Source organism: Dromiciops gliroides, chromosome 2 (genome assembly GCF_019393635.1).
Source record: "Dromiciops gliroides isolate mDroGli1 chromosome 2, mDroGli1.pri, whole genome shotgun sequence".
Lineage (NCBI taxonomy): Eukaryota > Metazoa > Chordata > Mammalia > Microbiotheria > Microbiotheriidae > Dromiciops > Dromiciops gliroides.
In genome coordinates this window covers 594,047,236-594,060,163 of record NC_057862.1, presented here as the reverse complement: position 1 = coordinate 594,060,163, position 12,928 = coordinate 594,047,236, and the positions used below count along the sequence as shown (strand labels likewise).

General features: G+C 39.3%; 1 protein-coding gene across 1 annotated transcript in view; it reads left to right on the top strand.

Moving 5' to 3' along the window:
• EML6 (EMAP like 6) overlaps window positions 1–12,928 on the top strand; it is a 325,245-nt gene that overhangs the window by 285,960 nt on the left and 26,357 nt on the right. The window contains 7 exon segments of the mRNA XM_043989586.1: window positions 3,173–3,187; window positions 4,565–4,573; window positions 5,933–6,011; window positions 6,576–6,705; window positions 9,768–9,866; window positions 11,012–11,185; window positions 12,264–12,472. Coding sequence (XP_043845521.1) covers window positions 3,173–3,187; window positions 4,565–4,573; window positions 5,933–6,011; window positions 6,576–6,705; window positions 9,768–9,866; window positions 11,012–11,185; window positions 12,264–12,472 — 715 coding nt within the window.

Sequence of the window (12,928 nt, the reverse complement as noted above, 5' to 3'; positions counted from 1 at the left end):
AAAGCACACACAGTAGGTGTTTAATCAATGCTTGTTCCCTCCCTTCACCCCCTCTCAAAGACCTGGTATATACCTACTTACATACATGATATCTTCCTCATTATATTGTCAGTTCCTTGATGTCAGGGACACAGTGCCCTACAAATGCTTAACAAATGTTTGTTGGTGATTAACCGGTAACACCCCCTAAACCTGGTATAAAAGCCTTTATATCATCTTTCATCATTTGATGATAATTTGAATCTTGGAAATCACTAATAATAAGGAATTCAGCATCATTTTATCTTTAGTGCCTTTTTGTCAAGTGGCCACATCAAGGTGATAAGTTTGTCCAGTGGAGTTCACAGTCTTCATTCCCATCTTATTTCACTATCATTCTTTAAAATGTTTGTGAAAGGAAAGCTGAGGCTGCCTTTGATGCAGCTCTTATGACCCCAGAGGAAGTTGAGGAAGCTCTAAAATCAACTAATTGACTTTGGTTCTGGAAGCACGGAGCACCTAAGACACTGGAATGTGAACCGCTATGTGCATGCAGACTTCTCTGAGATCATCTTGGAGCATAACTTTGTATACATGTCTGTTTGTGTGTGCTTGTATGTTAAGCATACACACTCAAGAGTGGGATGGAGTATGAAGTTTCACAAAATGTTCTGAAATGAACTTTGAACGGTTTCTAACACAACTTAGAATTTGAACGCAATGGTTTTTTGTGAGGGATGAGAGTTTTATACATTGCCGGATTTACCCTATTTTAAAAATCGCTAAATCTCTCCCATCCCCATCACTTTGTAAAAATTTAATGGGAGGGGCAGGTAGATGGCACAGTGGATAGAGCACCGGCCCTGGATTCAGGAGGACCTGAGTTCAAATCCGGCCTCAGACACTTAACACTTACTAGCTGTGTGACCCTGGGCAAGTCACTTAACTCCAACAGCCTCACCAAAAAAAATTAAAAATTTAAAAATTTAATGGGAATTCATTTCTCTTTGTTTTCAATATTTTCTTCCCCTGTTGATTCTCAGGTTGCTTCGTCTTTAGATTTTGATTAATTTCTTGTCTATTCAGACCCTATATTTTTTTTCTCTATGAATGAATCCTTTGCTCAATACTCTCTTCCAAATGTTTTTCTCAGTCCTTCCCTTTGTTAACTGAGGACTTTTTGAAGTGGAAAGGAAAATAGTTATTTCAGTTCTCTAGGTCTCATTTATGAGCATAATAAACTAAAATGATTTCTTTAAAAAAAAATCCCAACTGTGTAATTTAAGATTCTAAAAGTGGATTCTAATCTGTTCCCCCAGTTTGGGGGAAACTGACTAAAAATCACTGATAAAACGAGTTTAGGTTTTTAAGGGTTTATTGGAAAATAGAAAGAAAAAGATTGAGAACAGAATTCTAACAGCCTGGCATTCCTATCTTTCCTCAAATTTCCTGTGAAGTCCTCTGCCGCCACCACCATCAAGTCAGGAAGCCAAAAAGGGCCAGCGCTCTCTGCGCAGGCTCCCTTTCCTCCTTCCTGTCTCCTCCCAGACCATAGGAGGCTCCTCAAGTTGATTGGCTGGTAGCCTTGATAGACAGCACCCATGAGCAAACGTCATTTCCTGACGCCAAGGAAAAGCCACAATGCCTCTGAGGCATTTTCCTCATGGTGGAGCTTTTCCACAGCAAGTCTCTAGTAGGTGGCGTCATTCCAATCATTACACAACTAAAATGATTTCTAAGGATTAAAGGTGTGCTGGTAAATGTTTAACAACTGGCTCTCCATTAAAAAAAAAAGTATGTACAACACACTTTTAAGTTTAGTCTGAATTGTTGACATTTTCTCCATCACTTTCTTTTTTTTCCATCACCTAAAAAACAACAAAACAATCAATTAAGCCCTGATTTATAGCATTGACTAATTACCAAAGTGCAAATGCTCATACTCAAAATTTAACTATCTGCTCTTGCAAGCCAGTATGAGCTGGTTCCAGCACTCCTTCCAACTCTAAATCCTATGTTAATCCCAGGCAATCACCATCATCTGTTGTCATAATATAGACCAATGACAGGGCTTATTTCATCTTGAAGGGAGGTCTCTAAGGAAGTGCCTCAGGGATCTGACCTTGTCCCTGTGCAGTAAAACAACTTTCCAGTACTTTGGATGAAGGCCTAGATGGCTTGCCTATCAAATTTCCAACTAAGAGATATAACCAACAATCCATATTTCAGGATCAAGATTCAGAGAATTCAGCTGACTAGAATGATTAACCAAATGTTAGGAGATGAAATTGAAGTACTACATTTGAATTTTTTAAAGTCAATTATACAAGTATGTGATAGCTGAGTCATAGCTAGAAAATAGTTGATGTGAAAAAGATCTGAGGATTCTAGTGGACTTCTAGCTGAGTGAATCATGACAGGCAACAAAAAAAAAGCATTAGACAAAACATAGAATTAGACCGTTAAGTGACCTGTACCTAAGTTTTGCTTACTTATTGCATTCTCTATGATTTACATACCTTTTCATTTTTTCTTCTAATCTGCCCAGTGTTTACTTTTGTTTCATTTTCTCTTTCTAAACTCTTTCTCTTTCTTATCTTGAATATTTGATGAAATAATTCTTTGTCATCTTTATTCCCTCCCCTCTCAGAGACCCACTATTTTTCCTATAAAGTTCCTTTCTTCTTTGTCCTTCCTTTCTCAATCCTTTCCCTCCCATTTCTCTGAGACCCCTTATTTTTCCTATAAAGCCTGCCTTCCTTCCTTCTTTCCTCCCTTCCTTCCTTCCTCTCTCCTTCCCTCCCTCCCTCCCTCCCTTCCTTCCTTCCTTTTCTTTCTTCCTCCTTTTCTTTCTTCATCCTTCCTTCACCATAGTTCTTGTCTCATTTGTGCACCTTTGCCACTTATGTGCCCTAACTGAACACATTGTTGACCTACCTCTCACCCCGTATGGCATTTGGAGTAACCAACTCACTACAAAATAGTTGATTGACTTAAGTTGAGTGAACTCCCCCTTAGCCTACTCATACCCACAGAGAACAGCTTTTGCAAGGCCACATCTCTGGTGAAGTCTAAATCTTGAAGGATTTAGAGCCACTGAATAATTCTTAGTGTCCAGGGTTTGAAATTTTATGGATAACTGGAAAGAAAGCTTTAATACTTGTATTATGTTTTAACTTGCTTTCCTTTGGAGGCAGGGAATTGTCAAGTAAGTATTAACAGTACACTGGAAAAGCTCAGGTTTTCTATGAATTTTCAGAACTAAGTTTTCATGAAGAAAAAGTCCCAAAGAGTAATTACTTATAATTCGCTTAATTTGCTACAATGCAGGTCTCTTCCCCTTGCCCCTCTCATCTTCAGTTTGGAAGCAATATAGCTTTGATCATATGCTTGTGAAAAAAAAAAAAAAAGAAGAAAAACTTTCTGATATTGCTTTACATTTCAGTTTTTTAAATGAATATAAAGGTGAAAAATGCATCGAATGCCCTTTGTGTGTATATATATATACATTCATGTATATATAAATATATGGTATTTGTGCTTGTATGCATACTCTTTCTATTTAGATTATATATGTGTATATATACGCGTACATATATATGTACATATATATCCACAGCCTGTGTGTTTCTTGAAAATAAACCATGTGTTTAATATCAAATAATTCTTTATGAACCATGCCATAGCCATATTGTCCTCTTGCTCTCATCACAATCCCTGGCTTGCTTTTATCATATACTTAAACATGCTTAGGTAAAAGAGTAAACCCAGGAATTTCATTTGAAAGTTCTACTAAAACAGAAAAAAGAGCAGACGTCATGGGAAGGGACAATTAACGTGGAGAAAGAAAGTGTCTAACTGTGTGAAACGGCATGTCCCCGGCATCCTGAGTTCCCTCGATTTAGTCACCAGTGACGTGAGCTGGGGAATGTAGTTGTGTAGAGAACTGCTTTCTACCCATTATTTGGTGGTTACTATAGCACCATTTGGTCCAGTTATCACTGAAGATTACGTAATCTGTTTGGATTGAGCAGTTTCAGAGAAAATAAAGGTGTCTTGTTTTCCCCAGTGGAAAAAAAAAGCCAAACTGTTCCAACAGGCAAGTTGGCCTACTAGTAAACACTGCGAATTATTAGGCTAAATTATGAGTTAGATTTGAATCAAGAACAAAACATCCATTGTGTGAAACTCTCCACAGCATTCAAGGAGGATGTTATTATGTTTCTGACAACAACAATTTGTCGACAGCACACCCAAAAATAACCAAAGTCCATAGGAGGCGTTAGTAACTTCACGTAAAGTGTGTGGGAAGCATTGACAGAGCTTCCTTTTTTCTCCCTATTCTGTAGGCGCTTTAGTGCAGAGTTTGCCCAGTGACGTCAGGGTAGGAGCTTTCTGCATTTGTAGACTGGTGCACTCTTTCGTTTCTGTTTTAGTCCTTTGCTAGCATGCTTGAAAAGCATGGTTTGTGCCACACAGGAATGTCTGTTCCCTTGAAAAATGCTTGTGCATGAATAAGATGATTTGCCAATGCTCCTCTAAACTGTACTAAGTTTCTCACTTGGCTTTGTTTGCTGCTTACAAGGGGATCCAGGTAATGTTTTCTCTTCACGTATCACAAGACTAGTTGACTGATGTATGTAATGAATACATAAGGAGCGGATTTTGCATTTGTGTCTCTCTTCTTTCTGTATGGTTGGAGAAGTGAATTTTAGGAAAAACCTACATTGGACTGTTTTTATCTACACAGCACATTAAAAATAGTTCACTTTTTAAGGAATCCATATTTGATTTGTGGGGAAATCACATTACAGAAACTGCTGATTAGTTGATATGAAATTTTATCCTCCTTTATGCCTCATCCAAATGGATGGGTAAAAGAGCTTTTGAGGCATGCTAACATATATTTCGACTTTGTCCGTAAGAGTGTGATGTGGGCCAGGGCATGAACTAAAAGACCATTTCGATTTTTTAGCAAATTTGAGGATTTTGGCTAAATTCTTCCCCCAGTTGTCATAACACCTTGAGCTTCCTTCAGAACACAGACAATGAGTTTTTAGCTTTGATGTTTGATGAAGTACATTTTGATGTCTTATCTGGCATGTTCTTCACAGAATAAAATTATCTGTGTCATAAAACTAACTGCAACCAGGACTATTAAAAAAACATCTTCTTTGGGGGCAGCTAGAGGGCACAGTGGATAAAGCACCAGCCCTGGATTCAGGAGAGGACCTGGGTTCAAATCTGGCATCAGACACTTGACACTTACTAGCTGTGTGACCCTGGGAAAGTCACTTAACCCTCATTGCCCTGCCAAAAAAAGAAAAGAAAACCATCTCCTTTGCCTTTTTGGATGATTGAAATTTATCTATATTCTACAAAGACTTGGTTCTCAAAATCCCAGTGATTGTACCCCATTTGAACCTATGCCATTATCCATAAACTAAGTGGTTAAGAACAGAAATTGGGGTTTTGAGACTTAGTGGAAACAAGGAGTATGTCCTTATATTGATACATAGGCAGTAGGTAATGGAAAACTGTGGTCTCAGGTATGTTCTGCTAAAAGGAAGCCAGAGTCTCCCAATGACCAGTTAGTCCCCTTTTGGTTTTAAATCAATAGCCTTTGGAAATTGCATTCATTCTTTCTGGTTTCTCTGATACACTATCTGGTCTTCAAGAAATAATGAAAAGAGGTCACCTCAAGACATTTCACTTGAAAGCAAGTGAGTTAGGCATGGGGAGATCACTCAAGTTTATGTTGTCACCACTTAACATTGTCTGGTTACTCCTACTGTGCCAAAAGGAAGAAGCCCAAAAGGATAGAGAAAGGGAGAAGAGATATGAGGCTGACAAGAGTGATCTTAAAAGGCCACACTTGCCCATAGATTCTGATTCTGAATGTGAAGATCTCTTTGTCGCTCATGATGCTCATGTTGGCCAATGTCTCTTTCAGGCCACCAGTGAGCAGGGCAGCTCCCCAACCAGAAAAACTGCAAAAGAATAATATCACCAAAAAAAAGAAACTGGTCGAGGTGAGGAGCTTCACCTGTTTTGCTTTTAATTTGATATATGCTGTCTTAGGGACTTAGAGCTGATGGGTTTATTTGCCTGCATGGACAAGACAGAGAGAGGATGCTCTTGAGCTATAACCATAGCTACTCTCCTTTAAAGTGAAAATGTGTCTCAAAGCTATTCAGGGTAAGTTCCCAGATGAAAAATCAAGATGGCATGCACAGTATTTTTCTGCTTTGTTTTTCAGAATCATCTGAGTATGCCTTTGAGTTCATGCTATGACTCTCCTTACTTAAAGGCTGTGGATTTTTATTGATATAAAACTTAAAATGTGACCTTTAGTCAGAACATGAAGAAAACTCCGTTTATTTCCAAAACTCAGAAGACATTTTGCCCTTTAATTAACAAACTGTAACATAGATGGCAAAATGGAATCCTTCATTTTCTCCTAAACTGTTCAAGAATGAAGTCTTTTTACTGATTGAACCAAATGATTCTTGATGCGTACTTGTTTTTTCACCTAACACTGTTTTATTCTTCTATTCTTGGGCGCCTCTCTTTTTTTTCTTTGTCCATAAATGTAGGAGCTGGCTTTAGATCATGTATTTGGCTATAGAGGATTCGATTGTCGTAATAACCTGCATTACCTTAATGATGGTGCCGATATAATCTTCCACACTGCAGCAGCAGGCATAGTTCAGAACCTTTCCACAGGTAATTAAAAATGAGGCCCAGTGTGGGAAATTCAGAATTAACTAGGAAGCCAAACCTTCATAATACAAAACACAGGCATCATTTTCAGGGATTATTCTTATAGTTTTCCTGTTGGGGGCGGGGGGGGGGCTTGTCATGGGAATTTAACAAACGACCCTTTCCCAAATCTCCCTTTGTGTCCTTTTTGGTCCCAAGTTTATCCCACTTGTTTTCTCTTGAAACATACTCAGAGTGGGGGCAGCTAGGTGGCCCAGTGAATAAAACACCGGCCCTGGATTCAGGAGGACCTGAGTTCAAATTTGACCTCAGACACTTGGCACTTACTAACTGTGTGACCCTGGGCAAGTCAATTAACCCTCATTGCCCTGCCCCCCCCAAAAAAAGAAAAAATAAATGAAACATACTCAGAGCCATCTTCAAAGTATTGAAGCGTCTTTCTTTCTTCCCTCAATCTCAGCCCAAGTTAATTTTTACTACAGCACCCCCCCCCCCAAGAGGCGGGGTAATGCATCTTTTTTTTTTTTTTTTTTTGCAGGGCAATGGTGGTTAAATGACTTGCCCAGGGTCACACAGCTAGTGTCAAGTGTGTCTGAGGCCGGATTTGAACTCAGGTACTCCTGAATCCAAGGCTGGTGCTTTATCCACTGTGCCACCTAGCTGCCCCCAGAGGGTAATTCATCTTGAGAGTTACATGCACAGATCAGTTGGGCTGAAGCTAATAGTGTCAGAGGAAAAGAGGAGATTATATGGAAGATAAGAGGAATTTCTCATTTCTAAAAGGATATGCCACTATGATCCAAACAAAATTTCCCTTTTATACTTGTCATTTTTGAGGTGAAGCATATTTAGTAAAATGGCAGATCTTGGAATCTTATCATTTAAATGGGATTTAAAAGATCATTGAGCCGAGTCTCTTCATTTTACATATGTGCAAACTGAGAACCAGAGGCTGTGACTTGCCTAAGATCCCATGACAACAAGGTAGAGCCTAGAACCCTGGTAGTATGGATTAACTCCAATGTGTCACCAGATCGTCTTCTCAGCAATAGGGAAGGAATAATTAGCTGCAGTCAAATGACTTTTTTCTCTATCATTTCCTGCATTTCCCTTGGCAGGCATCCTTTTGTTTCTGGCAAATGAGAAATTAATGAATCAGTTTTGCTTAACATCTGGAAATGGCTTTCTGAGATATCAACCCTTAAAGGAGACTTCTGGGAAGCTTGGGCCCAGCATTCCTGACATTGGAAAAGGACTCAAATACTACTTATTTTGGAATCCCTAGTTCTCTACATTTAAGAATCAAGATAAGGAAGCAGAAAGAATTTAAATAGAGTTTGTTTATCATCCAGGGAAAGAGTACATGTTCCCCAAGGTCCAGAATGCAGATGATTTCAAGCTTATATTAATTGTGTGTGTGTGTGTGTGTGTGTGTGTGTGTGTGTGTGTGTTCTAATCCAATAGAAATGTAAGTTCTTCTTGAAGTCAGGGACTCTTTTCCTTTCTTTGTGTCTCCTTTGTATATAGTGCATGGTGAGTCCAGACAAGTAAATAGATATTTATTTATCAAGCACCGACTATGTGCCAGGCACTGTGATAAGAGATGAGGATACCAAAAAAGGAAAATATAGTTCCTGAACTCAAGAAGCTCACAATCTAACAGGGAGACAACGAGCAAATAAATATGTACAATCAAGATATAGACAGGAAAAAATGGAGAAGTATTTGAGGGAAGACACTTAGCAATAAGGGGATAGAGGTAGACTGCAGCAGGTAGGGTTTTATCTAGAACCTAAAGGAAGCCAAGGAACTGAAGATAAGGAGGGAGAATAGGCACGAGGGACAGCTAGGGAAAATGCCCAGAGTTGAGAAATGGAGTGTCCTGTGTGCGAGAAGCACCAAGGAGGCCAGTGATAAAAAAGTAAAGGATAAAAAAGTACTTGGAAGGGAGTAAGGTGTAAGTTGTACAGTAGACACAGTGTAGGGCCTGGAGTCAGGAAGACTCATTTTCCTGAGTCAAATCCTGCCTCAGATACTAGCTGTGAGACCCTGGGCAAGACACTTAATCCAATTTACCTCAGTTTCCTCATATGTAAAATGGGCTGGAGAAGGGAATGGCAAACCACTACAGTATCTTTGCCAAGAAAATCCCACATGGGGTCTCAAAGAGTCAGACACTGAAAATGACTAAACAACAACAAAAAGGGATAAGAAAATGGAGCCAGGTTATGAAAGGCTTTAATAAATACTTGTTGGTTAATCCAATTGATTCTTCAGTGCACCACTTGCAAGTGAGAACATAATCCTTTTTTAATTAAATTTTTACTGATGTCTTTTGTTTTTTATATCATCAGAGTTCCCTCCAGCCCAGTGCTCTTCCTCCTCCTGCTCGAGAGTCATCACATATAGCAATTAGTATTTTTAAAGACAAAAAAAGATGAAGGAAAAAATCAGCATAATCAATTAATACATAGGGAAAAGTCTGAAAACATGTGCAATATGCAAAACCTATAGACCTCTGCAAAGAAAAGGCGGGGAATATCCTCTCACATCTCTTCTTTTGAGCCATGTGTGGAGAACATTATCATAAGGGGGCAGCTAGGTGGTGCAGTGGATAGAGCACCGGCCCTGGAGTCAGGAGTACCTGAGTTCAAATCCAGCCTCAGACACTTAACACTTACTAGCTGTGTGACCCTGGGCAAGTCACTTAACCCCAATTGCCTCACACACACAAAAAAAAGAACATTATCTTAAATGTCACATTTTTACAAAGTCACTTCTGGGGCAGCTAGGTGGTACAGTGGATAAAGCACCAGCCCTGGATTCAGGAGGACCTGAGTTCAAATCGGGCTTCAGACACTTGACACTTAATAGCTGTGTGGCCCTGGGCAAGTCACTTAAGCCTCATTGCCCTGCAAAACAAAAACAAAAACAAAACAAAATAAAGTCACTTCTAATGTACCAACAATAATCTTTAGGAAATAGTTGTTCTAAAAAGTGTTTTGTGTTGTTAGTAAGTTTTTTCTTTCTTTCTTTTCTCTTCTTCTTCTTCTTCTTTTTTTTAGGAAGCCAGAGTTTCTATCTGGAACACACTGATGACATTCTCTGTTTGACTGTAAACCAACACCCTAAGTATAAAAATGTGGTAGCCACCAGCCAAATAGGTAGGAGATTCTCTGTATTAACTAAGAAATTCTATATTCCCAAATGATCAGGGACACTGATTTATTGGAAATGATGGATTTTTTTTCATTTCATATATGGAATCTGGGTTGTTGTCACCTTTTACTCTTTCTTTGTTAATGTGGTCATTGATTTTGAACATTTTACTTAAGTATGTCTTCTGGATGGTTGGTGATTTGAAGGATCCACAATAAATGTATTATTTCTTATCCAGAGGATATACGTGGAGTATTTCTCAACCCCATCCAAACAGACCCAAAGATATGAAATGAAAGGTTGATAAGACCTGCAAACTTAAGAGATTTTACTTGTCAATAGTGACAGACTTTTAATACCCTGTTTTCTAGGGTGTGGTGTGGGGCAGGGTATGGGGGCGGGGGGATAAAGAGAGGTTGTCTCTGAATCTCCCCAAATCAGTGTTCCTGACACAGCTGTGCCCTGGGAACCCACCAACTACAAATGTGGACCTGACAGACTCACATTTGTTCTTCTATCAAAATTGTTTTTCACTTGGTCATTTCAAAGATCATGTTTTTAGCTTAGTTCACCAGTATTCCTGCTTGTTTTCATTGAGCTCATGTCCATTTTAAAATTTAATTTTTTGCATTCTGATGCTGGTGTTGAGTGTTTCAGTATTAGAAATATGACTCATTTTAGCTATTGTTTTTCCTTGGTGCTTCCTCATTGCCATTGCTCACACAATGCAGGTGATATTGTGGAAATCCCAGGTAAGGCTGTTTCATCTATGCGTAGTTTTCATCTACACAGCAAAACCCTGTCAACGTTTCATGTCTGCTGGTTGTATCGAGATGAATTGAAGATACAAACCATATACCATTCCAGTTTGTTTCTTTGTATATAATCTTCCATGAGTGTTTGTCAATTACATAGTTATCTGTCTTTCCATGAGCAACAGATGTTTTCCCATTTTCTTCCAGACATTGAATAGCTGTTGACTTCTCAAGTCAAATATGAAATTTTAATTGCCCCTAAGTTAGTCTCTTTTTTTTATAAGACTTGTACTTTAGCCAACTGGTTAAATTTACCAAACCAACCAAAGCAACCAAATGCAAACCAACTGGTGACTTCAACCTTAATTCTTCATTGTGTTTTCTTCGATTCTCAGGAACAACGCCTTCAATCCACATATGGGATGCAATGAGCAAACAGACACTTTCAATGCTACGGTGTTTCCATGCGAAAGGGGTTAATTATATCAATTTCAGTGCGACTGGAAAGCTCCTGGTGTCAGTAGGAGTAGACCCAGAGCATACGATCACAGTCTGGCGATGGCAAGAAGGTAAAGTGGAGACTGTGTTTTCTTTCAACTTTCAGAGACTTGGTGTGAGGATGGCTTTCTACTCCTATTTCCTGTACAAGAACTACAGAAGTAAAGCAACTATCTCCTGGTCACATAGCAAAATAAGGGCAAAGGCAAAAGTAAAAGGAAATAACAACTTGTCTTTTTCTGTTTTAGCTCCAACACAAGCTTAAATTCCAGGTTAGAATCAGAATTTGATTCTAATTAGATAAGACTCCAATTAGATTAGACTTTAGATTAGATTCTAACTAGACACTTATCTGTGGTGGGACTCTGAAGAAATCACAACCTCACTGGGTTTTCTCATCTATAAAATGGGGATAATAATAGCACCTAACTCACAGGGTGTTGTGAAGATCAACTGCAGTACCATAATAAGCCTTAATAATAATAGCAAGAAAAAGTGCTATATAAATATTAGCCATTGTGATCATTATTAGCAAGCTATTGTTAATGTTATCATTATTATCATTATATCATCATTATCATTATTAGGATGGTTTGGGGACAGCTGAATAGGATAGTGGATAGAGTGTCAGCCCTGGAGTCAGGAAGACCTGAGTTCAAATCCAACCTCAGATATTAGCTGTATGATCCTGGGCAAGTCATTTAACCTTGGTTTGTTTCAGTTTCCTCAGCCGTAAATAGGGATAATAATAGCCCCTACTTCCTAGTGTTGTTATAATAATCAAATGAGATAATAATTGTAAAGTGCTTAGAACAGTGCCTTGACACATAGGAAAAGCTATAGAAATGTTGGCTAAAAAGGAAAAAAAAAAAGAAATGTTGGCTAGTATTATAATGGTATTATTATTGGTGAAATAGCATCTCCTCTTCAGATAAGTTGGATCTCTGCCTTTTTGTTATAAAGGAAGGATATGCTCAGTATGAGAAGTACAACAATTACTGGTAGAAAGGCCTTGATATTCTTGAGGAAATTCCCTTCACTGCTGAGTTAAAAAGCAAAAGCCGCCGAAGGTGAGATTTCCTAGGAAAGAGAGGTTTGGGTAAAGGAGGGTGGTGAAACCAATCCAGCTGATGTTTCTCATTAATGCAGGTGCCAAAGTGGCCAGCCGAGGGGGCCACCTTGAGCGAATATTTGTAGTTGAATTCCGTCCAGACTCCGACACACAATTTGTGTCTGTGGGGGTCAAACACATGAAGTTCTGGACACTGGCTGGCAGTGCCCTGCTCTACAAGAAAGGAGTGATTGGATCCACGGAAGGTGCCAAAATGCAGACAATGCTCTCTGTGGCCTTTGGTGCTGTAAGTTCAAACACAGCACTCTTGGGGGCGGGGGGGGGGGAGCCGGGGACAAGGCGGGTGGTTTAAAACTGGCCCTGTAAACAGAAGACATTGCCAAGCCTCCTAGTAGTACCTCTGTCACACAAGAAATTCTGCCCAAGGCAAGGGGCATTTATTTTTCCTTTACCTCTACTTCCAAACCTGGATTTGCTAGTGGTAACAAAGCAATCAAAGGATTGACTCTGGTGTCAGAGAACCTGGGTTCAAGTCTCACCTTAGACACAACTTACGTGACAATCTAACCTGCCTGGCTATCAGTTTCCTCACCTGTAATGCAAAGGGATTAGACTAGATGACCTCTCAGATTTCTTCCAAATCCAGATCTATAAAAATCATGCTTGTGGGGGCAGCTAGGTGGCGCCATGGATAAAGCACCAGCCCTGGAGTCAGGAGGACCTGAGTTCAAATCCAGCCTCA